The 13,708-nt window shown below is 38.4% G+C and overlaps 1 protein-coding gene across 1 annotated transcript in view; it reads left to right on the top strand.

Annotated features, from left to right (window-relative positions):
* Positions 1 to 10,331, top strand: part of nr3c2 (nuclear receptor subfamily 3, group C, member 2) — an 80,291-nt gene extending 69,960 nt beyond the window's left edge. The window contains exons 8-9 of the mRNA XM_053331279.1: positions 5,537 to 5,694; positions 6,931 to 10,331. Coding sequence (XP_053187254.1) covers positions 5,537 to 5,694; positions 6,931 to 7,086 — 314 coding nt within the window. The 3' untranslated portion in view covers positions 7,087 to 10,331. The remainder of the gene's footprint in view (positions 1 to 5,536; positions 5,695 to 6,930) is intronic.
* The last annotated feature ends 3,377 nt before the right edge of the window (positions 10,332 to 13,708 follow it).

The following is a 13,708-nucleotide window of genomic DNA, read 5'->3' on the forward strand; positions in this document are numbered from 1 at the left end:
TTCAGCACCAGTGCCAATCAGTGGAAATATTCATTGGCAGAGTATTTATTTTTCAGTTACTGAGGCTTTTCAAAGCGGTGCGTTAATGCTGGAAAAAGCACAACCTTGGTAAACTTGACTTCATCCTAGTATTACAAGTTCTACCATTTAACTTTTACATTTGGCCAATTAACTGAGACCATTTTCCAAAATGAGTTACAATGAGTTATAACTCTGGAGTACACATATGGTTCTGTATCACATTACACATTTAAAGCAACTGAAAGGCCAAAGCTTCCCTGACTATATATATTATTTATATTATTATTTTAAAATTTGGACAGAAAATCCTGTAATTTTGATACCCAGTTTGTCTCTTGAGTCCTTGTGGAAACTCATAAAAGGACCTTTACCATCAGGTTTTAAGCCAGAAAAGATTTTCTTAAATGTCTTGGCCCTTACTTTCATTCATTTTTGTGGTTCCCAAATGATAAAGTTTTAAAACTGTAACTGTGCTGGAAAGCAGTTTTGCACGTTTCTGAACCTTATCATATTTTGGAACTAATATGAGGGGCTTTTTGGATTATTAGATGAGGTGTAATTGTTTAAAGCTGAAAATATGGCACCCTGGTGGACTAGACGTTTATGTCACCACCATGAATCACAACAGACTTTGTTGCATGTCCTTTCCCATTTCTCCCCTTCATCTCGTGGCATTTCTTTATTGTTGTCTGTGATGAAGTCCCCCTCCCTAAAATTCTTTCCAAAATGTTGCTTGTGCAGTTGTTAGAGTAGTACATTCTGCATATTATAAAGAAACTACATTTTGTTATCAGTACATTTCTTAAGCATACATTGCTTCCCAGACCAATGGTATATCGCTGGCTTGGCTTCATAGTGTAGTGACATATGGAAGAGGCGGCATGAAAGCATTTCCCTGATATAAACTCAGTGTGGTTGAGTCATCTGGAAGCAGGGGAGCTCCGGCTGGACTTTTTGCTTTTGGATGTTAGGATAGATTAGGAAGAGCGAGAATGGAAAGGATAGGAAGAAACCAAGACAGAAAACTGAGATGTAAAGAATGAAATCAGACAAATGTTGACATTGATGGCTAGTGTTGGCAAGAAAAAAACAGGTGCATAGCTATAGGGAGAAAGAAAGACAAGACAGGGGGGGTGGGGGGGTGGGAGGGGCGGTGGACAGAGCTGGTCCTTCTGTTGCTGCGGCCTCCCTCTCCTCTCCTCGCTGGTCCTCTGGAGGTTTTCCAGAGATCCCTGCTGTAGTTAATAAAGGCCAGTCAGGCACTAGGCAAAGCTCCAAGACCTGCTATTTTTCTCCACTTCCTTCAAACCTGGGCTGGAATTTTGAAGGATAGGGTAAAGATAAAAGAAGTAGGGATGCAAAATTGAAACAGGGTATTTAAGGTGCTTCGTAGTTGCTCCAGTCTGCTCTGGTTATTGGGTTTACTAAAAAAAAAAATAGCAGGAGAGAGAAGAAAATAATCATGTGATGCTCCTTTTCTAATCTACCCATTCCAAAGTACACACGATGGAGCAGCTGCTCTGTATGGACACTCTGTAAACATATCAGCAGCAGTACTTGTGAATAATTTCAAAAACAAGCAGAGCATCTCTGGATTTTCAGAGGCACTGTAGGAAGCTCTCTTAGTTACAGTCATTCAGAGATAATGCTAGTGCCTCGTGGAAGAAGTAGCAGGAGAAATGTTTACAGAGGAGTTGTCAGAACTTGTCAGCTGAGCAAGTACTATGGAGTCACTGAGTGTGTGTGTGTGCCTTTGGGCTGGTTTGAAAGATTGTGTGTGTTACATAGAGAGAGAGAGAGTGAATGAGTGAACGAGAGAGAGGGAAGGAGGGATAAAGAGAAAAGAGAGAAGGGCTGTTATTCCTCTCTGACCTTGGCTAAGGTTTCACTGAGCCTGCGGTGTCTCATGACCCTGTTTGGATTTAGTACAGGAGCAGTGGCCTGCTCAAACCAGTTACACTCTTCACCACTACACAGGCCTAGATAGTACTGCTAGATTAACTCGTTCATTTGTTCTCTTACCAATGTGTCTTCACCTATTTTCCTAAAAAAAAAAAATGGCTGTTGAGCCTCATTCTCAGATGGAAAGTACTGTACCATTGTGATAGGTGTGTTTTGTGCGACACATTTTACAGTTAATCACATAAAAGCCTGATAATTGCTTTACACTAATTAAAATAGTTATCATTTCCATTAGTGTTTTTGGGTCATGTTAAATTTAAACTTATCAGACAACATCCTAAAGCATCACTGAGGTGTTATTGTAGTCATGCTCAGGGCTAGTTGTAGAATTCCCTAATGAATAGTATGGAGTATTAAATCAAAACCAAGAGCCACCCTGTCAGTTAAGTATGTACCAGCAACTGAGAGCAGGAAGCCGCATGTCCTTTAACAACACACATGCCATGAGTTATGTTTGTCTCTTTATTTTCGAGGAAGAGCCTTCCCCTAGCTTGTGGTACTCATGATAATGAAGCTGTTGACCACATAAGAAATATGGCCTAGTTGAAAAGGCGCTATACCTGCAGCAAAAAATCCGTTTGACAACAATTACGGTGGTTTAAATGCCCTATTTTTGGACCGGTCGCGGTAACGCCCTGAAATGCCAGGTCAGTTTCTAATCAGGACGTATGTGGGTCAGTGGTAGAAAAACAAAAGGTACAAATGCGGCCCTGGGTTTTAGCACATTCTCATCATGTCAGCCATGAATTAAAGGCACACAAATCACAGCCTCTGCACCAGGGTCCAATTTGTTCTCATATCTGCTTTCTTTTGCTTCATGTGTGTCATGCCTGAAGGTGTTTGTGCATTAAAGAGAATTGCATAGAAAGAGATAGAAAGGGACAAATAGGCAGAAAAACACACATTCTCAGTGTTATTGACCTACAGTGCAATGATCTGTACTCCAAAAAGACACAATTTTAACTGACAAGGAGAAGGCTTTTGCCTGTAGCCATTCATTCAGCAGAACTCAAACAGGTCCTGTCAGTTGCTGGTTTTTGCTAGTGTTGGTACAAATGCGTAAGATTTATCAGAGGCATTCTGGCTACTGAAAAGTACTAAAAATAAATATCTGCCGTAAAGATATTTTTTGTGAGGTTTCAAAAACATAATAAAAGTTTACGAGCTATTGATACCATCACTTTTTCTTGACATGTTTAGCCATGCTGTGAATGCAGAGGAATCTATTTTTTATCTGGTTAACTATTAACAGTGAAGGACTGTGCAAAATGGATAAAATCCTTTTATCATGGTGTATATATAACTTTATATTTTTAGTTCACATTGTCTGGAAAATCAAGTCATGTCAAGCCAATTTTATATGTATAGGCCAATATCACGAATCACAAATTTGCATCATGGGGCTTTACAGTCTGTCCAGCAATACAGCTTCTATCCTTTAAGGCAGAAAAGATCAGATAACAAACTTATTATCACATTGATGCAAAAAGTATATATTGTCATAAAACAGCTCATTGATCTGCAACATTGCCTCAATGCCTTAAATTGAACATCCAGAGATATTAAAGGGATGGTTACCTTGATATAAAACAGTACAGAAAAAAATCTTTTACAGTTCCAAACTTAAATGATCTCTTGTTATACTGGTACTGTATAACAAGAGATCATTTAAGTTTGAACACATTTTCTGATCCAAGTGAATGGGAAGGTGTGTTCAAACGGTTGAAAACAGGAATGTGCACAGGACATCTTGGGTTAACTGAAGGCGTTCCCACAGACTGATTTGAGGTGTGCTCTTTGAGAGGCGAGGTGTTTCTTAATCTGGTAGCCCGCAGCTTAATGTCATTTAACAGCTTTTGGCAGACTTCCATATCTGTGACTTAGTTCTACTGAACGCAGTGAGAACGTTACTGTATCCTCACATCAGTCTGAATTCTTCCCATTATACTGCTTATATATTTTTGCGCATTGATGCATCCAAATCATTATAATGTGAATGAAGGCTGCAGACATTTAACAGCTCCAGTCACTGAACAAAGTGCATGATGGATGAGGTTTGGTAGACAAAATGATGAAGTTCTTTCATACACATAAGCACTATTGTTCCATTCTTTTGCTGTCACTGTTGCTGAGATAACTTTTAATCAATGCCCTCCAGTATATCAGCCATCTTTCACGAATCCATGTCTACACATGAGAACTAATTACCACTTGAAATGAAAGTGGTTGTAATGAGTTGCTAAATAGGCTTGGGTCGTCAACACAGGGAAAATGTCCAAAAAAAGGCAACTGTGTGGGAGTTAGAGCGTTATTTCACTGTGCACCTCTAACTACCCCATACACAAATACACTTTTCTACATAGCATAACAGTGGCTGTGCATATTGTAGCCCAGTCACAGATGTGTTTAATGTGAATTTTCTGAAGAGAACCATACTGTACGTTTTGGGATTTATTTTACCAGTTTCCAGGTGGCCAATTTAAGTATGCGATGAAAATCATCTCAAAGAATCTTGCCTGACATTACATTCCTTCTTTTGTTATGTTGTTGACATTTGTATATGCATTTATGAAGAATGTGTCCATTTTGGTATGTTCAAGATAACATAGACAGGTGAGAATTAATTGTTGATTTGCAGTTACCCTTTAAAGAAAAATAAACCATCAATCCTGACAACATAGCTAGTAAATGACACACTTTCTAAATATTACATTAAAACACAACATCAAGACAGTGACTTCAAAATACAGTAGTCACTGCTTTTAACTGCATTAACGACACACACAACAATATTCATACTCTATATTGTTGCATACTTGGAGCGAGCAATATGAACAAAATCATTACAGTATATTTAATTTTATTTAATTTATTTATATTACAATGCAGTAAGTTTATTGAAAATCAATTCAAAATGTTTTTATGAATACTAACTATTCTGCAAATTTAGTAAATGGCATACCAGATAAATAAAAAGTACTTTATCACATAGACATAAAAATAATATAAAAAGCCAATATTTGCATAAAATTGTACAGGTTATTAATTTACATAATTGCCTACAGTTGTCTAATTCTAGTCTAATTCAACTAGATATATTAAAGTTATATCTAACTTTGTATAAACAGTCATTTCTGACAGATGTTTTATTATCTCATTGCGTAACCCTAACCCATAGCCTGCAGCCAACTTAATGTTAATTGTGATGGATTATAGTCATCAAGTCTCTAAAGATTGATGAGTCAGTCAGGAAGCAGTAACATAATGTATACAAAGCATGCAAAGCTAGTGGTATAGTCCTTTAATATCGTACAATAAAGACAGCTGGATTTAAAAAAATGCTGATTTAAAAAAGTTCAGATTTTGTTATGCAAATTATATTCCTGCCAACCATGCTGGATGACCTATGGACTTTAGTCATTTTTTAATAAATCCACACAGTATGTCATAACAGTTGAAATCAATTGTGATGACAGATTTTGGCCATTTGCACCAGTCTTGTTGTCCACTTATTGAATCCAGTTAATGACAGCGGGATTTCTTTGCTTCCCAGTTCCCAAAGAGGGTCTGAAGAACCAGGCGGAGTTTGAGGAGATGAGGGTTAATTACATTAAGGAGCTCCGGCGCTCAGTGGGAAAAGCAACCAACAACTCTGGCCAAACCTGGCAGCGCTTCTTCCAGCTCACCAAGCTACTGGATGCCATGCATGATGTAAGTACCCTTGCCCTGTCTGCCTCCCATGCCAATGGCCTACAGTACAGCAAGGCTTCCCTTGGCAGCCTCTCGGTATGCCATGCCTTCACACACAGAGGCAGGTGTCCAATGGCACTTTGGGACTCTAATATCACTGGAAATGTTTTGAGTAAAATGGCAACATAGTGGATTTGGATAATGCATTTTACTTAGCGGTTCAATGGTGCTGTGGCTTGGAATAAGGATTATTGCATCCCAATCTCTCCCTGAGGGGGAGGTTATTTTGGAAGAGGCGGTGACCAGCCTGTATTGGTGAATGGAACAGAAGGGGATCAATGCCAACTCGCGGTTTATTGGAACAGAGTACACTGTGGCCACTGTAGCAAATGTGCTAAATCTCTGTTCTCTTTTTATGCACGGGTCAACCGCTTTGTGGCATAACAACAGTGTAGGCAAAGCCGTGAGAAGTGAGAGTCAGCGAGCAAGGGGTCACAGAGATAAATGACCAGAATTCAATGACCCTAATGACTGAGTGAATGGGGTTAGTGCTGAACGGATGAGCTTTCTTTAAAGGAGGTTTATCTAAAGAAAAGAAAAAAAAAATAAAATCAGTGGTGCCCCCAAGTGGTGAGCTAAAAACTATTGAAAAGGGGTCAGTGCCCCATAGAAAGCAAATGCACTCTCATGAATATGCGCTAGTGCACACTAATGCTTTATTTTACAGGTAGTTTAATGCTGTACTAAAATCTTGGAAATTTGGAAATTTGGAAAGAGTAATTTTCAGGTATTTAATGGACACTTTACAGAGACAGTGGTACAGTTTGATACAAATTACATGAAAACTTGGTTTAGTTGGTAAGAACCCACTCATTGTATTTGTGTTCATATGTTGTTGTTAATTTGCAACATGTTTTAATAAATGAGACTATTAATTCTTCAACAGAAATGTCTAACTTTTCAGTTGGTTGCAATCTGCAACCTCACCGCTAGATGCCACTTAATTTTACACACTGGTCCTTTAAATATTGAGAAATTAATCTGAGGTTTTCTGGGAAATCTATATAAAATTAAGGGGCCTGTGAAATAAAGTATTACAAATTGAAATGAGTGATAGATGAATTATTATATATTAATTACATCATTCTAACAAAATAATAAATAAGTAATAATAAGTCCCTCTTGACAGCTATGAAATAAGCAATTAAAACTCTTAAAAGCATGTTTCTGATTAATCTGTGTATGTGTGTTTTCCAGCTGGTGGGGAACCTGTTGGATTTCTGTTTCTACACCTTTCGTGAGTCCCAGGCCCTGAAGGTGGAGTTCCCTGACATGTTGGTGGAGATCATTAGTGACCAGATACCAAAGGTGGAGTCAGGCCTCACTCACACAATCTACTTCCACAAGAAGTGACTCACTGAGCAGCTGGGACAGAAGCAGCATTGAGAACTGGAAGAGGGGAGAAAAGAGTTCAAGGAAGAGAAAATGTGCATAGAAGGCCTAACCTGTGGCCTGCACCCTGTCTCCCAGTATGCCAGCGTCCTCGTCTTGGATGGGAAAGTTAAGTGACTTGGTGACAGAAGTAAAAGGGGGAGAAAGATTTGACCCTGCAGTCACCCTGAGCGGGTCAGAGCTGTGAATAGTTTGTGGAGTAGAACACGATACACAGAGAAGGACTTGTGACAAATGTGACAAAGCATCCCGAAGTACCCCCCTGCTCTCCGTCCCAAAGACGATAACAGTATTTTCTATGGAGATAAAGCCATACATTTCTTAGGATGCGCTAGATACATTCACTACACACACACACACACACACACGTAGAGGGAAATTCTCACTGATACACATGCTGTCCACATGCCTTCACACAAACGCACAGATGCACACCACATGCACTAAAAATCAGATTCCCTTATAAATCTAGAGAGAACATTTTTTGCAGATATTAACTGTGGCTTATGCAGTTTTTCACAAATAATAGCACTATGAAAAAGAAAGCCAATACTTAGATTTTGCTTTGCAGGGTAGCAACATACTGCAAGACTGCAGGGCAAAAGACATTATGAGGAGGCTCAGAAATTCTAGACTGTAAGATGAACGGTCTATCTGAATATATTCCAAGGGCTATACATGCGTCATCATAAGCTGAATAATTACATCAAAATCTAACCAGTCCAAGTTTGAATTTCAAATCGGTGTCATTAACACCCATCATTAACATTCACATACTGAGTTTTTTAATTCAAATATGTAGTAAAACAATCAAAACTAATATGCAAAAGTCCAAAGCTAAAGCTGTTTTGAAATAAAAATGTCTCTCTTGTGTAAAGAAAGCTTGCACGTGAAGCTCCCATGTCATAAGGTCACTATTTTAGGAACTGTGGTGTAGAATTAAAAATTATCGATTACCTTTGTGCAAAAATGGTCAGGATTGCTGCAGGATGGAAAAAATGCTTTCACAGAAACGATTTCAGTAGAGTCTGCTGGTAATGGATTTGACTGAGGTGCATCCATAATAATTGCTGTCATTTGTGTTATCTCCAGAGCAGCTGTCCAAATGTCTGTTTTTACTCACAACGAAGCAAAACCAGCCCTTTGTGAACCAACACTTATCTACTCTTCCCAGAAATAATAAAAAGCATTTTATAAAAGTGTGTTGCAAAGGTTTAGTTTTTGACAAGCCAGTCATTTTACATTAAGGTGCTTCATTTCTACAAAAGCCAGGCAAAACATAACATGTACAGTAACTTGTAGACCGTCCATACAATACGTTATATGGACACAGTTCAAACACACATACTCTGTAAAGTTGATATAATCCAAAATGGAGCATTACTCTGCAGTGCTTACAGCAAACCGGCTAATGTATCAAAACCAGGCAAATGTGTACAGGTATTAACAACTTCTTAAAAAACATTATATTCAGCTGTTGTACAGAAGATGTTTTGAGGTACATGTTGATGAATGCTTGATGAAGAACTATGTTGGTATGATCACCTGTCCTTATTTAGTTGATTTCCCTTATATTTGGGCCAAGTACTACTATTTTAGGTATGGCAGGCCTAGTCATCTGGACCATTAACTTGTCTCACACCCCACTGGTTTCTGGGTTTCTGGGTGGTTGTGGAACACTACTATGATGCTACTGAAAAGCGAAAGAGCTGCTGGGGAAGAAAAAAAACAGTGGGGGCGTGTGATTATTTGTTGGTTTTTTATTTTTTGCCCTGTGAGTGTGTATTTACATGTGCGTACGGAGTGAGTATGGCTTAAGTTTGTGTGTATGTGTGTTGTGTTTTTTTTTTTTTTTCCTGGCAAGCATGTGCATAGTTGATCTGCTCTTTCAGTGTGGGTATTATGCATTTATGTTATAGGATTAGCCATATCCTATTTCCACTTTTAGATTTGCACAGAGATACAATGTGAAATGAGGCATTAGTGCAGCTAGCAGGAATTGTCTGTTTTGATAAGAAACTGTGATGATGCGGGAAAAAAAAAAAAGACTTTCTGCATGGTCACCCAGCCTAAAGTTAGACAACATGACATCATTAGCACAGCAGGCTGGCGTACTGTATTCGTGGCCTCAGCTCTCTTGATGATGGCGCTGTGCTACACTATGAGGTCTCTTCTGTGGTGGCGAATTGTGTGACGACTGGTGTACAAAGAGACGGAGGTGGCAGGATCACAACTGTCATTATCAGAGAGGCTTCATTTTACAATCCGTCTTTGTTGTGCATTATTGTTCAAGTTGTGAAGGACCCTTAAGCTAATCTCTCACTGTTTCTTTATTTTGCCCCCTTTTTTGTCCTTTTTAAAAGGAATATTAAAAAAAACTGTCTAAAGGTTCATAGGATGAATGGGAAAGTATTTTTGAGAGAATTATATTTTGCTGGAAAACAATATTTAAGTACTTTGTCTAAAAATGATATCCTTTTTGTAAAATGAAATGTTAATGCATGCTTTTTGATGAGATGTTTACATTGTATTTAAAAAAGGGAAACTTGTGCCTTTTTATCTCACCTGATTTACAATTTTACAGTATATATTGTAAATAATACAGCAAGTCCTTATGTTGAGTATAGTATAAACATTTCTACTTTAACCATCTTGTTGGAATATTGGAAAAATGTGTGTTTCCCACTCGCCATGTTCTGTGTGTTGGATCACAGAGAAGAATTTACAGTAAGGGGTCGGTGCCAGAAAGGGCCAAATAGAGAAATGAATGTATCATACATTGTGAGAGACTTATGGAACTTACTACCTGAATGTTAGAGAGAGTACATTTATTATCTTCTTATTAAGTAAAGTTATTTGATTTTGCATCTTTCTTTCTTTTTTTTTTCTTTTTTTTTACTGTTTGCATCATTGTTCACGTGGCTCAAACAAAGAAAAAAAAACAAAACAAAAAAATCAAAAAGTATTTCTTATTTTGTAACAAGATGTATCAAGTGATGGATCCTTGAGTTGTTGCTGTTGAAATGATTTCCTAACCCATGGCGGTATTGTTGATGAGCACCACAATAAAATCAAAAAGTCACAAACTATTGATATTGGGATAAGTGAAAGAAAGTTCTTGACTTTTCAGTTTGAAAGTACAAACTTTGTGCACACACAAGATGAAATGAAATGATGGATGTACAGACTGTAAGGCAAGTTAAGCCAATTCAAATTTGACTGTCCTGACACTAACTGCCAAAATAACTTTCACAGAAGAAAATGTGACCCAAAGAATGATAATGAAAATAATATGAAGCTCTATACATCATAGATACTTAATAAAGATGACATTATCAGTGATGTTATCAGTCCCTTTGATTATCAGACCACTATAAATATAGACTATGACTGTTGGCTATTTAATATTTATGGCTATTTAAAGAAATAGTTTGGGAAACATACTGTCTGTACGTTAAATATGAAGCTAGAGCTAGGAGATGGTTAGCTTAGCTTAGCATGAAGACTAAAAGACAAGCAAGTGCTGTTCAAAGGTTAAAAAAAATACAGCCATCAGCATCTCTAAAGCTCATTACTTAAAAAATATCATTTGCTTAGTGTATTAAAATAACATGTAGTTTTACAGGGGGTCATGAGGCCAAATTTTAGGAAGTCACTGTACTATTGTTGTAAGCCACTGCACTCCACCAACTGGGAAACCACAACTTGTCGTTTTTAATTAGTTTTTGTGCCTATTAAACAATATAACTAGGACTGCGACTTACTTTTTCCAATAATTGTCTATAAAACATCAGAAAAACCTTGAAAAATGTCCATAATGATAATCTAAAACAAAAAGTGACATCATTAAATGTGTTGCCTAAACCCCAAGATATGTTATTTACTATAATGTAAAATGAAGAAAGGCAGCATTGACATTGGCATTTTTACTTGAACTATTAACAAATATTCAATTATCAAAATAGGTGTCAATTGATATCCTTTAAATAGACTAATCACATAACTGACACGAGATTGTACATGTTAATTAGTGAGCTTTAAAGCTGCTGGTAGCTGGGAGTTTTTTTTTACCCTTCTGAGAGAGGCAGCTTAGCCGGTTTCCCTCTGCGTCTGGTCTTTATGCTAAGTTAACCGTCTCTGGCTGGAACTTTATATTTACTTGACAGACATTAAAGTGGTATCAATCTTCTCATCAAAGTCTTGGCAAGAAAGCGAATAAAATGTCAAATTAATTCTATAAAGGAAGCAAATTAATGAAGTGTTTTAATGGTCATCAATCACCACCTACTGCAAACAATAAAAACCTTTCCTGTACTCAAAGAAGTAGTGTTATCTTCAAAGCTGGCTCCTTCTAAATTAACTCTCCTTGTGGGCATGAATGACTCAGAATGTGTCCAACTGCTGTGTCACAGCACACTATCGCGTCACTGTATATGGAGTCACGTCATTGCCATTTTCTGTTCGCAGTGGTGAATCGGGTGTAGAGAGACTAAGCCATATCTCCACAGCCATGGCAGTGCATTTCTTATTAATATATAAATATAACTGCTTTTTTTTCCAATTCCAAAAATGACTTTTTACTCAGATGCTTTGTACAATATTTCTCAGCAACTATCCAGCAAACACACAGTAGACAGCCTTCAACATAAACAAATAAAACATCTTTGAAACCATTTACTACTGTATATCTTGATGCAGATATTGCCATACCTGTGTTTGCAAAACTATTGCAAGATTCTAATAAAACTGTTAAATTAATAATTTGACGTGTAATTTATCAGTTTGTGCATGTGTGTGTGTGTGTATGTATGTATGTGTGTACTGTATGTGTTATGAAAATTGTACCATGAGACAGAAGCTAGGAAAGGTGCCCTAAAGAAATGGGCTGTTTGATCTGGATGAATTCGAAACAGCTGCATTTGGTGGCTAGGGAGGATAATGAGCCAAAAAACACAAGGGTTCGCATGGAAAAACAGAAATGATGTGGAGCAGCAGCAGGTACAGCAGTCACAGGGAGATGGAGAGAACAAAGGAAAACAGGATGAGTGGAAATTGACAGAGATGAAGCACGCAAGGATGAGACTTTTACAGTAAAACGGCGCCTGTGGAGAAAAGTCACCATTAACCTTGTTAAAAGCTGATCTGAAAACACGCCTGCTTTGCCAGACTGTATTACTTTTTTGCTCTTTTTTTTCTCTCTCTCTCTCCGAATCCACAGCTCTCTCTCCAAATCTTCCCCAGATTTCCAATTGCTTTCACTTGTAGTCGTGCCAGATAAACAGAATCTATTGGATCAGGCTGATTTCACGGCTGCGCCCGCGCACATGGCGGCTTCTGTGGCCCACTTTCTGAGCTCAGGCTTTTCCCCCCCCCCTCCCCTCCAAACTCTCTCCTTAATTTACTTTTCTCCAAATTCCCACTACGCTTTCACCCCCAATAATACATCGAGTCTTATTGTGATTATATTTCAGATGCTGTGCACTCAGAAGGAACCAGATGAAGACACAGGGATGTATTAAATTAAGCGTTACTTACTGACATGCACGTGTGGGAAATTCAGACATATTTGTGACACCGAGTTAAATCATTTTCTCATAGTTAGTGGTAAACTGCTGTTCAGCTTTGATCTAAGCTGAGTCATAGTGTGGGACTATGTTGTGGGGCTGAAGGACACTGTGTCATGGGACATGACTGGCATGCAGCCAGGACTTTAGCAAATGAGAAATGAAAATGTCCGTCTGGATTTTCTACTCAAAAACCTACATCTAGTCTTAATCAATACACTGACACTGATATATATATACACACACCATCCCTGTCTGATGGACACAGACACATAAAGGAGACAGATGCACTAAAAGCACCACAGGTAACGCAACCTCAATCTCAAGTGATATTAAGAAGGCTCAAATATGCATCTGACCCATCCAGATTACCACTGTTGTCCATTGCGTCACAGTCACAAGCTGTGGTGGAAAGAGAAATGCAGGGAGCTTAACTGATTTTGTAAACAAATTGCTTGAGACAGGGAGGAGTTTTAAATACTCCTGAGAAGAAAAACAGGTAGGCAGAAGAAACAGGAAAAAGGCAGGCAGTTAGAGCAACATGGCACAATTTCTGACAGACAGTGCAAAGCAGAGTGACTGGCAGGCAGGGCGGATGTTTCTATGATTCAGCAGTATTCTGGCAGCGGGAAGATGATGAAGGGCCCCGGGGGTGGGTGGTGGCGGTGATAGTGGGGGAATATTTTGCCCGTCTCATTAGCTCTGCCTCATTTCATAATGTAATCATCACATCTGTAGTCGCTTTAAGGAGCTGGTGGACAGACTGTATGTGTCGTACCAAAACCTCCTCACCTCCAACCTCCTGTATTTTTATTTTCTTAAGTGGACAGTGTGTGTTTTTATACTTGTAAAATCGTGCATCAGCCCACTTAATGGAGGTCTGGTTATAGCTGTGGACTGGCAATGATGTAACAGAGGCCACAGAATTAGGTCTGGAGGCCATTTGGTGTGTTAATTACACAGATGCAGTCTAAGAATTAACATGCGTGAGGCTGAGATGTAAATGGATCAGGGAGGTG

This window comes from Scomber japonicus, chromosome 2 (genome assembly GCF_027409825.1).
Source record: "Scomber japonicus isolate fScoJap1 chromosome 2, fScoJap1.pri, whole genome shotgun sequence".
NCBI lineage: Eukaryota > Metazoa > Chordata > Actinopteri > Scombriformes > Scombridae > Scomber > Scomber japonicus.